The sequence below is a fragment of the Hemicordylus capensis genome, chromosome 4 (genome assembly GCF_027244095.1).
Source record: "Hemicordylus capensis ecotype Gifberg chromosome 4, rHemCap1.1.pri, whole genome shotgun sequence".
Taxonomy (NCBI): domain Eukaryota; kingdom Metazoa; phylum Chordata; class Lepidosauria; order Squamata; family Cordylidae; genus Hemicordylus; species Hemicordylus capensis.
The window spans coordinates 214,361,409-214,378,068 of NC_069660.1; the positions used below are offsets into that span (position 1 = coordinate 214,361,409).

At 43.0% G+C, this 16,660-nt stretch overlaps 1 protein-coding gene across 4 annotated transcripts in view; it reads right to left on the reverse strand.

Annotated features, from left to right (window-relative positions):
* Nucleotides 1–13,248, reverse strand: part of RBM24 (RNA binding motif protein 24) — a 53,767-nt gene extending 40,519 nt beyond the window's left edge. The window contains exons 1-4 of one of the 4 annotated variants that reach the window (XM_053249061.1): nucleotides 13,123–13,242; nucleotides 8,388–8,535; nucleotides 7,240–7,382; nucleotides 472–576 (exon numbers count right to left, since the gene is read on the reverse strand). In XM_053249061.1, the coding sequence (XP_053105036.1) occupies nucleotides 472–576; nucleotides 7,240–7,382; nucleotides 8,388–8,535; nucleotides 13,123–13,206 (480 nt within the window). In that variant the 5' untranslated portion in view covers nucleotides 13,207–13,242. Of the gene's footprint in view, nucleotides 1–471; nucleotides 577–7,239; nucleotides 7,383–8,387; nucleotides 8,536–11,792; nucleotides 11,813–13,122 lie in introns of those variants that run through there. The other 3 variants (XM_053249063.1, XM_053249060.1, XM_053249066.1) reach the window with 3 other exon arrangements.
* Nucleotides 13,249–16,660: the final 3,412 nt, after the last annotated feature.

A 16,660-nucleotide genomic window follows, 5' to 3' on the forward strand; every position in this document is an offset into this window, starting at 1 on the left:
TTATATCTCACTCTTCCTCCAAGGAGCCCAGAGTGGTGTACTACATACTTGAGTTTCTCCTCACAACAACCCTGTGAAGTAGGTTAGGCTGAGAGCGAAGTGACTGGTCCAGAGTCACCCAGCTAGTTTCATGGCTGAATGGGGATTTGAACTTGGGTCTCCCCGGTCCTAGTCCAGCACTCTAACCACTACACCACGCTGGTTTATACGGAAGTTATATTTATACGGAAGTTATATTTATAGGAAGTTTATAGGAAGAAATTGTTAGTATTTTAGTATTTTGCTATGAGATATTTTGCAACTTGTTTTAGCTTGCATCTGTTCACTTGCTTAAAATGATCCCCTGCATAGTAGTGAGAAATTGATTTTTAAAAACAGAGATTTATCTGATTCAAATAGATGCTGCAATTTTTTTAGGTTTTTAACTAATGTGTGTCAGATTGGTGGATTTGTTCTCTTAAGAAAAGTCACCTTGTTTTCAGAGTCCTCTATTGTTAAATTATTTGCTGTCTTCCCTTTTATTTCAAGCTTTTCCAGTTTGGCTGGTAGTTTCTGTGTTCTTTCTGCAGTTATGAACTGTGGATATAGATATGGAAAATCCCTGTATGTTGAGGAAGTCAGCATTGAAGGGAAAATAAAGTATGTACACTCAAGTGAAGAATATAAATTCTAAACTTTTCAAATAAAATTGTAGAGAACAATCAAGCAGGCAGAAAGTGACACAGATTTAGGCTAGTTCACTTATGGAACTATATGAGGTCAGTTTATGCCTTCTGCAGGTCTGCCATAATGATCCCCATGGGTGATAGAAAAGCAGTGTTAGAAGCAGTGTTAGGGTTCATCTTCTTTGCTACCAGTTTTGAATCTTATACTGCATTTTATCCTTTGCTTTTTGGAACATAGGAAGCTGCCATATACTGAATCAAACCACTGGTCCATCTAGCTCAGTACTGTCTATTCTGATTGACAGCAGTTCTCCAAGACTTCAGGCAGGAATCTTTCCCAGTCCTACCTGGACATGCCGGGGATTGAACTTGGGACCTTCTGCATGCAAAGAGGATGCTCTGCCACCAAGCTATGGTCCCATCCCCTTCTGTTCTTGTCAGCGCAGGCTTGGATTGGCCCACAGGACAACAGGGCATATTCCCGGTGTGCCCCACCCACGGGGCACCCCTGCACCCCAACTCCCACCCTTAATTACCCATTCTGCTCAAAACCCGGTGCCCTCCCCACAGACATTCCACCATCCTCTCAGTGCCCCCAGTCTGCCCCTGTGTCAGCATCATACAAAATGTTTATTTCCACAGTAGTGATTTCCTGAGCCATTCAGATGTAAGTTAAGATCAGCTGTGCAGGAGGCTGTCAGCTAATTGTAACTGTAAAGTAAAGCAAACACACGTTATCTTCTATCTTGTTCAGCCTTAACAGTGACAGTATAAAGAGTGTAAATGTTTTTGCTTTCACAGTTTTGGTTCGCCCATTGTTGCCAAGCCAAGGCTGTGGTTACTCACTCAGGAAGCCCCCTCCACTTCACTTTCCTGCTCCAGAGCAAGAACAGAAGGCAGGTGATCTATTTTGCTGTTGGCAATGACTGCCTGATCACCATAGCCAAGCAGAGGCCCGGCATACCCCACACCTCCTATTCCTGTTCAAGAACAGGACAAGGAGGTGCTGGTGGTGGGTTGTTTTTTTTTTGGCTGCTTCTTGGCTGAGGTGCTCTGAGCACCTTGGCAATGCAGTGGCCAAACAACACCCAGCCTTCTTCCCAACACCGGAACTGGGAAAGGGGCATAAATCACCACCCACATCTCCTACTCCAAGTTGGGAGAAGATTCAGGTTTGTCATGCTTGCCAGATGATGCTGCAGTCACCACGGAGAGCACAAATGTGGAATCTTGACTATACATTTTAAAGTATGGGCTTATTAAAGGAAATTTTTTTTAAAAAAACAACTTGAGTAATTTTATGAACTTTAAAATAAAATTTGACTTAGGCAGGAAGTTAATAGAGCTGTAAGTGAGAGAGTCAGTGTGATGCGTTGGTTTTGGACTGGGAAGACCAAGGGCAAATCCCCACTTGGCCAGGAAACTCACTGGTTGATCTTGCATCCAGACTTGCCTCTGTTGCTGCTGTGGGCAGGACTAGAACCAATAGGTTGAAATTACAAGGAAGGAGATTCAGGCTAGACATTAGAAGGTATTTCCTAACTGTGAAGAGTGGAATAGTCTGCCACGTGCAGATGGTGGGCTTTCCTTCACTAAAGGTTTCCAAACAGCGGCTGGACAACCACCTGTCAGGGATGCTGCACCTGTTTCCTGCTCTGAAAAGGAGGCTGGACGAGAAGACCTCCACGGTTGCTACCAACTCTAAAATATTGTTGTTCTGTTATTCTCTCTTCCCCTGTTGACCACTGCCTCCATCTTCCTCTCCTCACTTCACAGGGGGTTGTGAGAATAAAATGGAAGAAAAACATGTATACCGTCTTGAGCTCCTTGGATGAAGGGTGGAATATAGGCCATTGATTATTTGTTTGTTTAGTGCCATCATTGGGTATAGCATTTTACAGAATAACGCTAAGAAGCCGTGATGGACTGGGACTAAAAACTGGCCCTGGCATTAGGGAAGGGGGCCCCCTGTGTTCACCCCCCTGCAGCCCCCTGTTTGTACATGCATGGCCTCCTGTGCTCCCCAGTGGTCCCCCTCACCACTGGCACCAATGGTGCCACCACCACTACTGCTTGTGCTACTTGTGCCTCCGATTGATGCCTTGCCAGCCTCTCAGGTGCTGCTTACCTCTTTCCAAGCAGACTTGGAGCCAGCTCAAAATGCAGGACACACATGTGCCCTGAAGGCACAGGGCGCATGTGTCAGATTTAAGAATTGATTTTTTAAAAATGTAATTTTAAGAAATGGTTTGAGTGGATTTGGCCTTATCCAAAGAAGCATTTCAGTCCAATTGTTAGGGTCTATTGAGTAATCTTCTCCTGATTGATCTCAGGTAGTGGACAAGACTTTGGCAAGCTGTTCCCAGGAACTCCTCCCCAAGTAAGAAATTTAGGTAAAAGTTCTGCAAGGCTTTATTTGATCTCACCACCATCTTAGCGCATAGAAGTAAAGCAGCTCAGCCAGCCAGTTGGGACTGACTGGAGACCCAGAACAAATATAATACAATCATTTTATACCTTCTACAATTCTCTACCTTCTACACACACACACACACACACACACACACACACACACACACACACACACACACCACAAACACCACAAACATAGTAGGTAGTGCCACCCTGCATGTACACATGCCATAGAATATTATGTCTCCAGGTCACTGACATTTTTTCAATGTCCCAGAATCATGCCCCTATATGTGCTTGTTTACAGGTATCATTGATTAGTACCCCTGTCCACATGATAATGTGGACTCCTGTTTTTCCATTCTTTGTCCTTTTTGCTATTGGCATCAGCTTTTTCTCGCACAAGTACCTCATTTCAATGACACAGTGACTGGTTGATTAACTCTAGTCCTATGCCACACTTCCTTGTACAAAGCACAAAGTGGAAAACAGTTTCCAGAAACATTACTGGCCTGCTTGATTTTGTTCAGTTTCCAAACCTTGACCAAAGCACTGCTAAGTTTGCCTAAGTATGAGTGCATTTGTATTTATTACTGTGATGAAAATATAAAATTGTGCAACAGAACCTGCAACACATGCATGCCTTGCATTCCCAGTTGGCTCCGGGGCTGCTCAAAAGGAGGTGAGCGGTGCCTGCGGCTGGCAAGGGGCCAGGCAGTAGTGTGGGTGGCAGCCATGGCAGATGGAGGCAATGGCAGCAGGAGTGTCTGGAGGGAGGAGGAAGAGGAGCAGGGGGAGATGATGGAGGCAGCCCTCGGGGTTGGAGGGTTGGAACATTGGTAGCTCTGCCCCCTAGACCAGTTCGAATGGCCCATTTGACCCATAATTGTACCAACCCTTCTGAGATTTGTCAGAGTTACCAGACTGTAAATCTGTCCTTGCCAAGAAGATATGCTCCTATTCTGAAGTATTTATAGTCTCAAATTTGAAACAGGGAAAGCAACAGGGAAACAGGAGAAGAGAAATTTTAAGCATTGTTAACTATGAAGCCCAAAGAGAAAGGCATACATCATCTACTAAACTTGTGCGAATTTGTACCACAAACCCTGGCTGACATTCTGACTATAGGGAGCATCAGCATGCCAAGAAAGTGCACTTATGCTGCAGAAAGTAGGTCTGTGCACGGAACCGGCTGGCCCAGTTCGATTTGAGTCTGGGCTGGACTCGAACCTGACCAGACCAGTTTGGTCCAGCACACCCTCACCCTCCCCCAGTTCGGTCCGGGGGGTTCGTGAATTTTTTTAAAAAATTAAATACCTTTCCCCCCTTTGGGGGAGTTCTTTGGGGTGGGGGTGGGGTTCCACAGAGGTTCCCCCTCCCCCCTCCAGCCTCCATTATCACCCCCTCCAGCCTGTTTGGCCAGTTCTTTGGCGTATTCGGGCCTCCATAGTTCAGTGCAGCAGCCAAAATGGCGGTTGCTCCAGGGCCTCACAGAGACCATTTGCACATGCACGGTGGCCACCATTTTCGGCAACGCACTGAACTATGGAGGCCCGAATGGGCTGAAGAACCAGCCAAACAGGAGAAGGGGTGATCACAGAGGCCGGCGGGGGGAGGGGGAACCTCCGTGGACCCCATCACCCCAAGGAACTCCCCTGAAGGGGGAAAAGGTATTTAAATTCACCCCCAAATTAAAAAAATTCATGAACCACCCAAACCGTGGGGGGTGGGGGTGGTCCAAGATTGGACTGAATGGTGTGTGTGTGTGTGTTCAGTTCAATGTCAAACTGGTTCGGGGTCGAACCTGTTTGCACATCCCTAGCAGAAAGCTTTATTAGCGGAGAGAGAGAGTGTGTGTAAAGTGTGGAATTTTTTATTTTTTATTTTTGCCAATCTCAGCTTTCTCCAGAAATGCCCTGCACCCTCTGAAAATTTGACCCTGAAGGTTGCACAGCACTCTTGTAGTGATCAGCCACCTCTCCCCTAAACAGTTAACCGGAAGTGAACCCTGTCCTGACTGACAGGCTTGTGAACTCCAGGGATCAGCCAATCAGTCCACCAGGAGGGTGGGACCTAGAGAGCTGTTGGGAGAAAGGAGAGTTTCTTTGTGAGAAGAAGCTGGGCTGGAGGATGGCTCCTGGAGGATGACTGCAGTTCTTGGAAGATAGAACTGCAGGGACTTGAATTCTCATCCAGGATTTGGTGAGTTCAAGACAAAGGAAGCCAGGACTTTGGCTTCAGGAAGCTTAGTCTAGGGAAAGGTTTGTTTAGTCAGACTTTGCGTTAGAAGTTATATTCCTTTTATGTCTATGTTTTGTATATTCTTGATACTGGTCTATTATTGCTTACTTGTAATGTTACTAAACTAAGAAACACTAGCCTTCGTCCATCCAGCCAGGGTGTTGCAAAATACTCTGTAAGCTTTTAAAGGTGCTTTTATATTTTCCTACATCTTTGCAACTAACCACAATTTTTAAAGCGTGCCACCCCAACATCATCTGGGATGCTTTCTGAAGTATTCTTGTAACCTAATGAGTACTTTTACCTGTAACTAAAAGCTAAGAAAGCCTCAGAGGGAAGCAGTCTGAAGCATTTGAAGAAAGTTGTTTTTCTTTTTGTGCTTTTTCTTTTACAAGCCTCTTTGAGTGGGGTTTTTAACTCAGGAGAAAGTGGGGGCTGGAAGCGGGTCTTACTCCTGTGCAAGCAGATCCTCAGACATTCAGCAAACTACCAGTTTTCTCACCACATGTAGGCTTGCATGTGGAAGATTTTTGTGTACTTTCCCAATAGCAAGAGAAAGAGAGTTTCCCTGGGATTCCACCCCATGCCCAGGGAGGGTCAAGCTCTGTTGAAAAGAGGGATGGTGGTGGCAGCAGCCTTTAGAACCTATCAAAAATTACAAGAAAGTTTTAGGAGAAGCTTTGCCAAGAAGCTTAGATGATTCGGCATTTTCCTTCCCCTCATGTAAGCTTGCTCTGAGACAAAGGCTATAATCCACTACAACTCTGGACATATTTTTGGAGGATGCAGGACATAGTACTCTGGGAATCTCCCACAGCAGGGTTGCATCTTCCTGGTGTACTGCCACTGCCTTAGTCAGGATGCCAACCCCTGAGTTTTGTGTTGCCTCCTTTAAGAGTGTACATTAAATCTCAAGCCAGAGATCTCAGTTAGAACCTGGAAAAAATGGACATCATCATCATATCCCTTCAAATCCTAATTCTGAGTTTTGTGCTAATTTTGTGTCACAGTCCCTGAGTTTTATTTCACCTCCTTAGGGGTGTACCTAACATCTCAAGTCAGGGATCCTAGTTAACCTCTGAAAAATGATTTTTTTTACAATGCTTGAGGGGGGGGGGTGTTAACTAGAAACGCCACCTAATGGTGCAGCGAGGGAGCAACCTGCATAGAGAGCAGGAGACTGTTGGTTCAAATCCCCGCTGGTGTGTTCCCCAGAATATGGGAAACTCCTATATTGGGCAGCAGTGATATAGGAAGGTGCTGAAAGGCATCATCTCATACTGCGTGGGAGAAGGCAATGGTAAACCACTCCTGTATTCTACCAAGAAAATCACATGGCTCTGTGGTCGCCAGAAGTCGACACTGACTCGATGGCACAATCTTTCCTCTCTCTTTTTCTTTCTTAACTAGAAACATCAACTTGAGATGTGTCAGGTACATGGACACCGATAAAGGAGGTGGCACAAAAGCAGCACACAACTCTGATAGAGAAAGAGATAACCGACTATGGGTCTGTAGTAAACAGAGCTGAAATATGGAGATGGTGGTGGTATACTAGAGAAGAATGTGCATTTAGTTCATTTCCACTGTACTTAGGTTTAGTTTCAGTAGGGAATAAGGACTAGTGTGTTGTGGCACAGCTTCAAGGAAAAGATGGGTTTTGAGGAGGGATTCAAAGAAAGAGAGGAAGGCAGTATTATGCATATGTTCTGGAAGATCGTTTCAGGAATAAAAGGCAGCAAAGGAGAAAGGATGGGGACATCTGAGGAAGCAGAAGAAGACACAAATGGAATGGAATAAATTAGTTCTCTATTCTACAAGAAACAACCTCACAAGATCTATTGCAGGGATAACCCATAGCTCACGGTAAAAACATTTTCAAGTGGGAAGTATATTTCAAATAGTTTTTGAAGTTACTTACCATGGAACCATCTGCTTTTCTAGATTTTGCAGCTGAGGTTTTGATTATTCCTTGCATCCTAAGCTCTTCTAAGATGTCTGATGATGTCTGCCTTTCCTTTTCTATTAAGACCACTGGTTTCTTGGTAATTCTGCCTCTGATGTCTTCACAAACAAAATGTTTAAAATTACAATATTTTCTTATAAAGCAAAAAATCAATTGATCTGCTTGACTACTCTGCTGTGTTTCAATCCTGTTATTTCATATTTTTCAGCAGGATGCTGAATGTCAACGGGGAGGGGGGAGCTATGTACTCACCTATATCTACACTAAAGTTAGACACAAACATTAAATAATTCATGGGTCTCAGAATCACAAATGATGTGGTAGATAAATATTTAGAACACATTCCACCAGGAATATCCAGATCCTATTCCAATTTATATGACTTATTGTGCAGATCTCATTATTTTCTTTGTTATTCACTACTTTAATCAAACCCTACAAAATACTAAATTTATGTCAACAAGCATGACCATAATCCTTACTACTCTAATTTGTGATCTTTAACCAATATTCTGGATTTAATCAACCATTACATCCTATATATCCCCGCCTGTTCCAGAGCACATTTTATGTGGGTTCATCTGTTTTTCTATTGTCACAATTTGCAAGACTTTCCCCCAAATTCTTTTTGATCTGTAGAGTGCATAACCCTTAGAAGGAAAAATAATAAAACGTAACTTCAGGTACCAAGCATATACAATTATGCAACCTTTAGCAGATTCATAATTAAAAGTGTCCTTTTGCATTCACATATTAAATTAAACTCAGCATATTTGTTTAGAAATGTTTTATAAGCTGATAAACTGTAAGTTCATAAATGGTTTCATTAGCATTTCCGTGGTTCCCAGACTGGGTTCCTCTAGATATTGCTGAACTACAATTCCCATCACCCCCAGCCACAATAAATTATAGCTGGGAATGATGGGAGTTGTAGTTCAGAAATATCTGGAGAAACAAAAAATATTTAACCTATAAATTTTCACTTCTGAACTATGCATTCCTCACTGGATACAGCACTTCACAATACAGCTCTTGAAGTAGTCCTAAAATCATTCACAAAGAACTGCTTTTTATTTGTAACCTTAGGCTTTAATAATCCACACCTGTATCTTGTTCATTTTTTTCTTTAGTAGCTGATGTTAACCTTTCTGCACCACTTTCTGGCAGTTTTCCTTCATAGAAACCATCTTCAGCTTCTGATCCACCTAGAGAGATAATGCTGACTGTTTCAAGATATGCTTCTTTTTTATCCTGAAAAATAAATGACTCTGGCATTTATGTGCACACAATTTCTACAGTAAAAAAGAAAGATTGGTTTGTGGGGTTTGTTGATATTCTCAGCACAGTTGTAGAAATCTAATCTATCCTCCAGATTTTTACTGCTAAACTTTTCTAATAATATTTTGCTTATGTGGGAGTCTTTACCACAGCATTACAGGTGCTGAGACAAGGATGGGATATGTGAGGAACCAGGAAGAAGCAAGCAATACATTGGTACCTGAGAGAAGCCTACCAGAGGGAGGGAAAGGCTGAGGAGGATTAGTTTCCACTCCTGATCTGACAGTGGTGGTCGTTGTGAAAAGCAGTCAAGACTGTTATCAACCCGATTACCTTGCTGAAACCGTAGCTAATTAACAGGTCAGTTATGGCTTGTTTGCACTGCAACAAGCGCCTAGTGTTGGACTGCAGAGTTTGGTATCTGATCATATTACAAGTCACTAAATTATAGGCAGGCCCTGTGTTGGCACAGCAGTGGATTCTACCATGCCAGAAAGGAAGCCCCTGTTAATATTATTTTCCTTCTGTTGACATGGGCTTATTTGACTGTTGACATGGTTTATTTGTCAATCACCATCATGGATTGTCAATTTTGCACTGTTGCTTTCAAAAAATGTTGTGGAGATTGCATGGAGAATGGTGCAGTTGTAAAGGTAAAGTGTGCCGTCAAGTCAGTGTCGGCTCCTGGCAACTACAGAGCCCTGTGGTTTTTCTTTGGTAGAATACAAGAGGGGTTTGCCATTGCCATCTCCCATGCAGTATGAGATGATGCCTCTCAGCATCTTCCTATATTGCTGCTGACCGATATAGGTGTTTCTCATAGTCTGGGAAACATATCAGCGGGGACGGGAGTCGAACTGGCAACCAATGGCTTGGTAGTCAAGTCATTTCCCCGCTGTGCCATTAGGTGGCTTGAAGGTGCAGTTGTATACAACAATTATTTCCCCTGCCCTGCCCTCAGCAAACTTCTTTTTGTGGTAGGAAAAATGGTAGAATGGCAGATGTTTTTTGGGAGCAGGAAATTACCAATCTGGATCTGATGTTGGGGGAAGAGGTGAAGGGGGTGTTCATAAACACAAAGTAGTTAACTTGGTTTAACGAAGCCTTTATTCAGAAACAGCTCAATTTTCCTCCTCCTCCTCTCCCTCCCTTTTCTTTCAGGCTCCACACCTCCCCACCACACACACAGGATCCCCACTGAGACAAACTTCTAAAAATCACAAAACATAACAGACTACTAGATAGCATACAACAAGAGGGCACAAGGGCAGACTACTATATCCAATATATGGTGGCAATCATAACCAAGGATACAGGGGTGACTGAGAAGATTTGCCTCTCCTCAAAGTGGCACCATAAAACATAACTTCCCATAGCAACTACACTGATTGCCTTACTTTTTCACAGTAGATACCACAAATCAGTGGCTGGTTAAATTAATTTCAACCCTATATTGACAACGGATAAATTCATAATATAGACAAAGGGGCAGCATTTTATGTCTGTCTTATCCTATCTATCTATCTAATTTGTATATTGCCCCAAACTTCCATCTGGGCAGTTTACAACAACATAAAACAAATTAAGACAAAAATGAGAAATTTAAAACATTTTAAAACTACAGTCAAGTTAAAAAGCTTGGGTGAAAATATAAGTCTTTAAGGACTTTTTACAAGTCAGAGATGGAGAGGCTCTTATTTCAGCAGGGAGCACACCCCAGAGTCTCAGGGCAGCAACAGAGAAGGCCTGTCCCTGCTTAGCTACCAGATGAGTTGGTGACAACTGCAGACATACCTCTCCAGGTGATCTCAATGGGCACTGGGGCTCATGGCAATGAAGATGTTCACTTATTAATTAACTAATTGATATACCACAGTTTCCCATGGGCTCAGTGCAGTGTACAGTTGTCCCCACCCCCTGTAAATGTTGATATCCCTATCCCTAAGGGGCTCACAGTCTATGTGTATAATACCGCAGGATTGTGGTATGTCCAGAATGAGGATGCACTGGTGTATACCCAATGCAGTTTAGTATGACTTCAAACAGCCTTTTAAGGAGATGCAGCATATCACCACAAGTTCTGCTGTAGGGCTCTAGTGAGGCTCTTTCTTCCACTTTACCAGTGTTAAGAAGGAAAGCAAAACTACTTCCACAGATCCATAGTGCCTGTTCTGTTTGTGTACACTATGCTTCAGTTTGTGGTGTGCAATTATTAATATTTCTGTTTCTCTCCCCACTCCAAATGTTCTCAAGGCATTCTCAAAGGGTCAGACAATGGTTACCTGACAATTGCTAGCCTTAGTGATGGGCATTGTGTGTGTGTGTGTGTGTGTGTGTGTGTGTGTTGGGGAGGGTTAATGGAATTATTTTTATCACCCTTACATGTAACATACATGCATGGAACAGAAACAGGACTGCCTGGGACAAATAAATATTCTTTTAAATAACTACCTTTGAATATGGTAGTCAGGAGGGCTAGAGCCAACACACTCATAGGAAGATAGAGTGGCAGGATGGGGACAGATCGCCTCATACCTTTCTAGCAATTAAAGGAAGTGATATCACATTTTTAAAGTGCATTACTTAAGCATGTCCCCCTCCAAGAGGAGGGGAAAATACACCATGGAAGAAAGGCATCTCCTGTCTATGAGGAAAGTGTTCACATCTCTTTGTCTTGGCTTCAATAATTGTTTTACATGGTGGTAAAAATGACCGTGAGTAAGAGAAATCCCCCCCTTTTCTTTTCCACATCCCCCTCCCAGGGGGCACTCTTGACAGCTGCTGCTACCATTGTTGCCACTGCTGATGTTCTGGCTCCATGTACCCTGTGATCCATCAGTGCCCATCCAGGGGTAGGAGAGGGGATGGGGACATGAAGGTGTGATGCTGGGGAAATGGCAGTGGTGATGTTGGATGGGCCAGTGAGCAAGCGAGTCAGTTGCTGCTCCCTCCTTGAACTGTGGCGACAGCGCCAATGAATCACAGAATGCATGAATCTGGATCAGCAGCCCATAGTTTAAATATGCACTGTGTGAAAAATTACTTCCTTTTGTCAATCCTAAATTTCCTGGCCTTCAGTTTCATAGGATGACCCTTAATTCTATTGTGTGAGAGAAAGAAACACTTCTCTCTATCCATATTCTCCAAACCATGCATATTTTTAACCTCTACCATTTCTTCCCTTAGCCACCTTTTTCTAAACTGTTGTTGCCCAAATGTTGTAGCCTTACCTCAGAAAGAAGGTGCTCTAGCCCCCGATTATCTTTGTAGGTACAGTCAGTAGGACAGTGGCAGTGAGCTCTGGCCCAGGGGGTGGAATTGCTGTGAAGCAATCATGGAGCCAATTTCCCCTAGGTGTCATGGTTAAATTTCCAGCTGCTATCATGAACTTGCACTCAGGGTTATCAAGCCCTGATTGAGCCAGTTTTCTCTAGCTGTCACAGTTAAATTTCTAGGGAACCATGGTGAAACCTAGGGTTTGTCGAGTGCTGGCAAAAGGAATGAGAAAATAATTCCCTATTCCAAAGGGGCTCACAATCTAAAAGGAAACACTAAGAAACACCTTTCTTTCTAAAAAGAAAGCTTCCCAGTGGCTTTCAGTAGCCACTGGAAGAATGCTATGCTGGGTTAAATAGAGATCGAGAACCACCTCTTTGAAAAGTGCCTCTTACTCTTAGTCATCAGGAGATAATGAGCCAATGCATTCTACCACTGCTTGGGGAAAGTAGTTATGAGTTTGGCTGCCTTGATTAGTATGGATTAGTCTAACTCTTTTGCTGTGATTTTGCCTGAGAAATGTGATAGGTGATCAGAGATTTGAGTGATAATGGCCTTTACTGTCTTGACCTCTCTAGCTAGCCTTTGAAATTTGGTACCCATTTGAAACAGAGGGAAGGGCGAACAGAAGTTAGAGGCAGTTCCTGTCTCTTTGGACGTTGACAGAGGCAGAGAAAGCTGAGAGTTATTAGCTACAAGCTGGTCTGGAAGCAGCCTAGGGGAGCTGCAGGGGTCAACATTTTTCCTTGGAGAGTCTGATGCCAGATCTGTGGGTTTGCTGGCTGCTACCGGAGTCTTCACTATGCTCTATATTTATATTTGCAAATAAAGCTGGCATTACAAAGACATCATACGTCTCCAGTGCTCTCTGAATGAAAAGAAATTAAAGCCTGTAGGCATGTGTTTCTATTTCTGGAAGGGGAGAATAGGGATTGTCCTTTCATGAGGCGAGGTGGTGGCCTCAGGCAGCGGATAATTGGGTCTCTAGCCAGGCAGCAAGATCCCCCTGCCTCTACCATCAGAGCAACTCATTGGGACTGATCTGACCCTTGCCAGCTTTGCAAGGAGCCTGGGGAGAAGAGAGAAGGCTGCCCTTCTCTCCTCACACTCCTTGAAAAGTCTGCAAGAAACATGAGAAGAATCAGCTGGCAACTCCCCCCCCCACCCCCGCTGCCTCTTTCAGAACTTGCAAGGGTTGGTTTTGAAAGGAGGCTGGCCCTCGCCAGGTACAAGGGCAAGGCAGCATGTGCCACCTGGTCTCAGGTGCCCCTGAGGACACTTTACCTGATTCAGGGCTTGTCTGCCATGATGCTGATTCTTTGTTGATGGTTGCTCGGCATTTACCCGGTTGGAAGTGTTGCAGCCCATAGTGTGACAGTGGCCTCTTTGGAAGCAGAGCAGGCAGTTCTGCCTTACGTCTTTCTTGGTAACTATGTGGGCACTGCACCATCACAATGGATTTAAGCTGTTGCCAAGGCCTGTTGCTACAATAAACCACACCCAGAAAAGAGCTTTTGTCTGGTGTCCAGCACACTGTAGTAGGCAACGTCATAGCCTAGGTGACCCTGCTAAAACATAGACAATTGTCTTCAGTAGACTAACAGCAGCATCCTGGTGGGTTATGCAAAAGGCTTTTATCCAGCCCAGTTGAGGAGGGAAAAGCCACATTTTTATGCTGTCTTTTCTCCGTTAGTTTGCATCCAAATAGTTTGCAATAAATTTACCATTATTAAGGATAATGGAATGTTCCAGGGAAAATAACTGTTTGGGTTTACATTACTATAAAATATCAGAAACCCTAATAAAGAAGAGAACTAAAGGATATCCACAGATAAGGAATACTTTTAAAATACCTTGCATAAATTTGTTTCTACGAGCAACAGATATTTCAGACAGCCCCTAGAGCTTATTAATTGCTCTCCAAACATAAAAGTAAGCTTGGTTCTTTCTTCAAAGTTTTTGTCATGTGAAATATGAAAACACAAATGTGTACAGAAAAGGGTTGTTGTTTTTTTAAGGCAAGCAAGGCATTTGTGCCTAGACAATGCACTGTTTAGATATGTTAGCTATTTTTTTTAAAAAAAGACTGAATCAGGCTAACAGTAATCACTAAGTATGATCAGTTAGTTTCTCATTGCCCTTGGAACATTATCTGTATTTGGATTTAATAGGAAATGTAGATTGGTGGGTGTGTATCCATGGCTGCTTATGTATTAGGGCACTATTTTTACCTCTTGTATATATGTCATTGTAGAGTGTACAATGTGGCAGCTCCTGTCCTGCTGGCAGATTGTGTTAGGTAAGGCTGCTTGCCCGGAGAACCTTTCTGTAACAGGTTTGCAGCTACAAAGAAGAATGCAGTCACAGTTTCTCTTCTCGATGCCTCCTCCCTTCCTGCCTTCTGGAATACTTAGGGCTCCAAGTGTTGCACCAAAGCAGGCAAGAAAAGAAAGTGGGTGACAGGAAAAAGGGAAGAGAGTGGGGCAGCCATGGTGTTGCTCTTAAGCAGCACTCCATGAGGCAAATTGCAAGGCAGAGGAGGCATAACACATAAGAAGAGATGCAGCAGCTGACATTCAGATGCTTGCTCCTCTTTCCCAGTGAAGTGTGTGATTTCTGTCCTCTTGTCTTACTGGAAGTACCAGGAAGTTTTGGGGATAATACTGCTGTTCCCCGTGCTCTGAGGGACAATTCATTTTGCACTATTTGAGAAAGATAACTGATGTAGTTCAGTCTGCTTTGAGGATAACAGCATGTATCTGTTGAATGCCTTTATCTTATGAAGTATTCTTACATTGCTTAGCGGAGTGGCATGCTCTTCTGCATTCACAAACCTTGTACTGGTTTCTTTGATTTAGCCTCTATCCCACAGTCCCTTTGCAGCAGCTCTTAAAGACTCTTTGAACAACCATTTATTTCTTTTATATCTCCAGCAGTTTCTATTTTATCCTTTCACAGTTCCATAGGAAGGCCTGCCAAAACACAAGAGGCAAACTTCATTGTAACCCTTGCTGCTCCTTCTGCCTCCCCAGCTCTGTGTCCTCCAATCCCTGAATTCTTTAAAGCTCAGATTGAACTTGTGCTCAGTTGTCGTCATAGCAACTCCCTCTAGTCAATGACTTTTGCACAATTCTGGGGTGTGGTGGCTCTCGATCCAAAAGTTCTTGACCCACGGGCAGTCTTGGTAAATGACACAGTTAGAGCATCACAAAATCTGTCCCCCTTTTCCTTATCTGGGGCTGAACTAGGCTAAGATTAGATGTATTTTTCTGGAGCTGGATTCTAAGATGTATTTTTCATTCACCATAGTTTTGAATGAGAGCTGTTGTACACAAAGGTTCTCATATGAAAATAAATATGTGAATCAAGTTTTACTAGGGCTAATTAAGGTAGGTATGTGCAGTTAAGGTATGTGCAATTAAGGTATGTGCAAGGTCTTTGTAGAAATGTATTCTCACAAGTAAAAGAGTGATTTCATGTTAAACCATTAGCCATTGTCAGATGGCTGTAATAAGCAAGCCATCGATTGATGCTATAAAACTAAATATCTAGTTAGATTTTTATTAGTGGAGACTTGATGGCCAACCTTCTGCATCGCTGATCTACTGCGAACCTCCTTTCTGTTGGCTGATGAACTGATTTTTATCCTACCTTTCTCTTTTAAACAGCACAACATATTCCTTTTGCTATGTAAATCACTTTAACGATTTTGTTGGGAAATGATTTATTATTATTTTATTTGAAAACAATAAATCAACGAGTTCAATTGGTGGCTCAGTGAAACATGAACAAATAAGGCACAGGACAACTATGGCAGTAAAAAGTATTTGCTTTGGCTTAATGTGTAATAGAACTTCTGTTTAAAACCTCTTAGTGGTATGGAAATCCCCACGGAGAAGAAGGGAGCATGAACCAGACGTAGCTGCAGTATCCCTTTTCTCTGGAATTGCCATCTTTTGTAAACTCATAGAGCATCCACATGACATCATTTCCAAATTTTTGTCTTTTTTCCTCTGCTCTGTGTTTTTTCATTTGTAATGATTTTTTTAAAAACTAAAACACAATCTAGCTCCAGCCTGTCCAGTGTGGACAGAGAAAGCACTATTAAGGCCTTTTAGGGCCTTTCTACCTTTAAAGTGAATACTTCCCTTTTCAGGTTCAGCCCATTTTTGTGTTTCCATTTATCCTGGTTGGAGAATTAGTGAGTAATTGTCTCTTGAATGGCCTTTTTGTGAATGGGTCCATGTCACTTTCTGTTCTGGGGTGTGTGTGTCATTTAATTTCTAATTACCTCTATTTTTATTTTATTTTAAGGAAGTCTAATAGTGGTATTTTGCTATTTTTATTTTAAAAAGAAAAACTAATAATGAGAGAGAGAGACTCCCCACCACCACAGGAATGGACTACAAAGGACTTTTGCTGAATGGAACTTACTTGTGAGTAGACATTTAAAAGAATCTTGGCCATGGGAAGGGCATTGCTAGTTAATATCGTGTTATCCAATGCTGTGTGGTACCTCTGTCTTAATAATGCTTGCAGGTAATTGAGGAAAAGTAGCATCACCTTAAGTGGCACAGCGGGTACATGCTTGACTAACAAGCAGAAGGTTGCTGGTTTGAATCCCCACTGATACTATATCGGGCAGCAGTGATATAGGAAGGTGCTGAAGGGCATCATCTCATACTGCACGGGAGGAGGCAATGGTAAACTCCTCCTGTATTCTTCCAAAAAAAGAAGAGCTCTGTGAGCACCAGGAGACAAAATCGACTTGATGGCACACTTTACTATAGTACCTCAGCAGGACTAGAGAGAAGCAAACAGC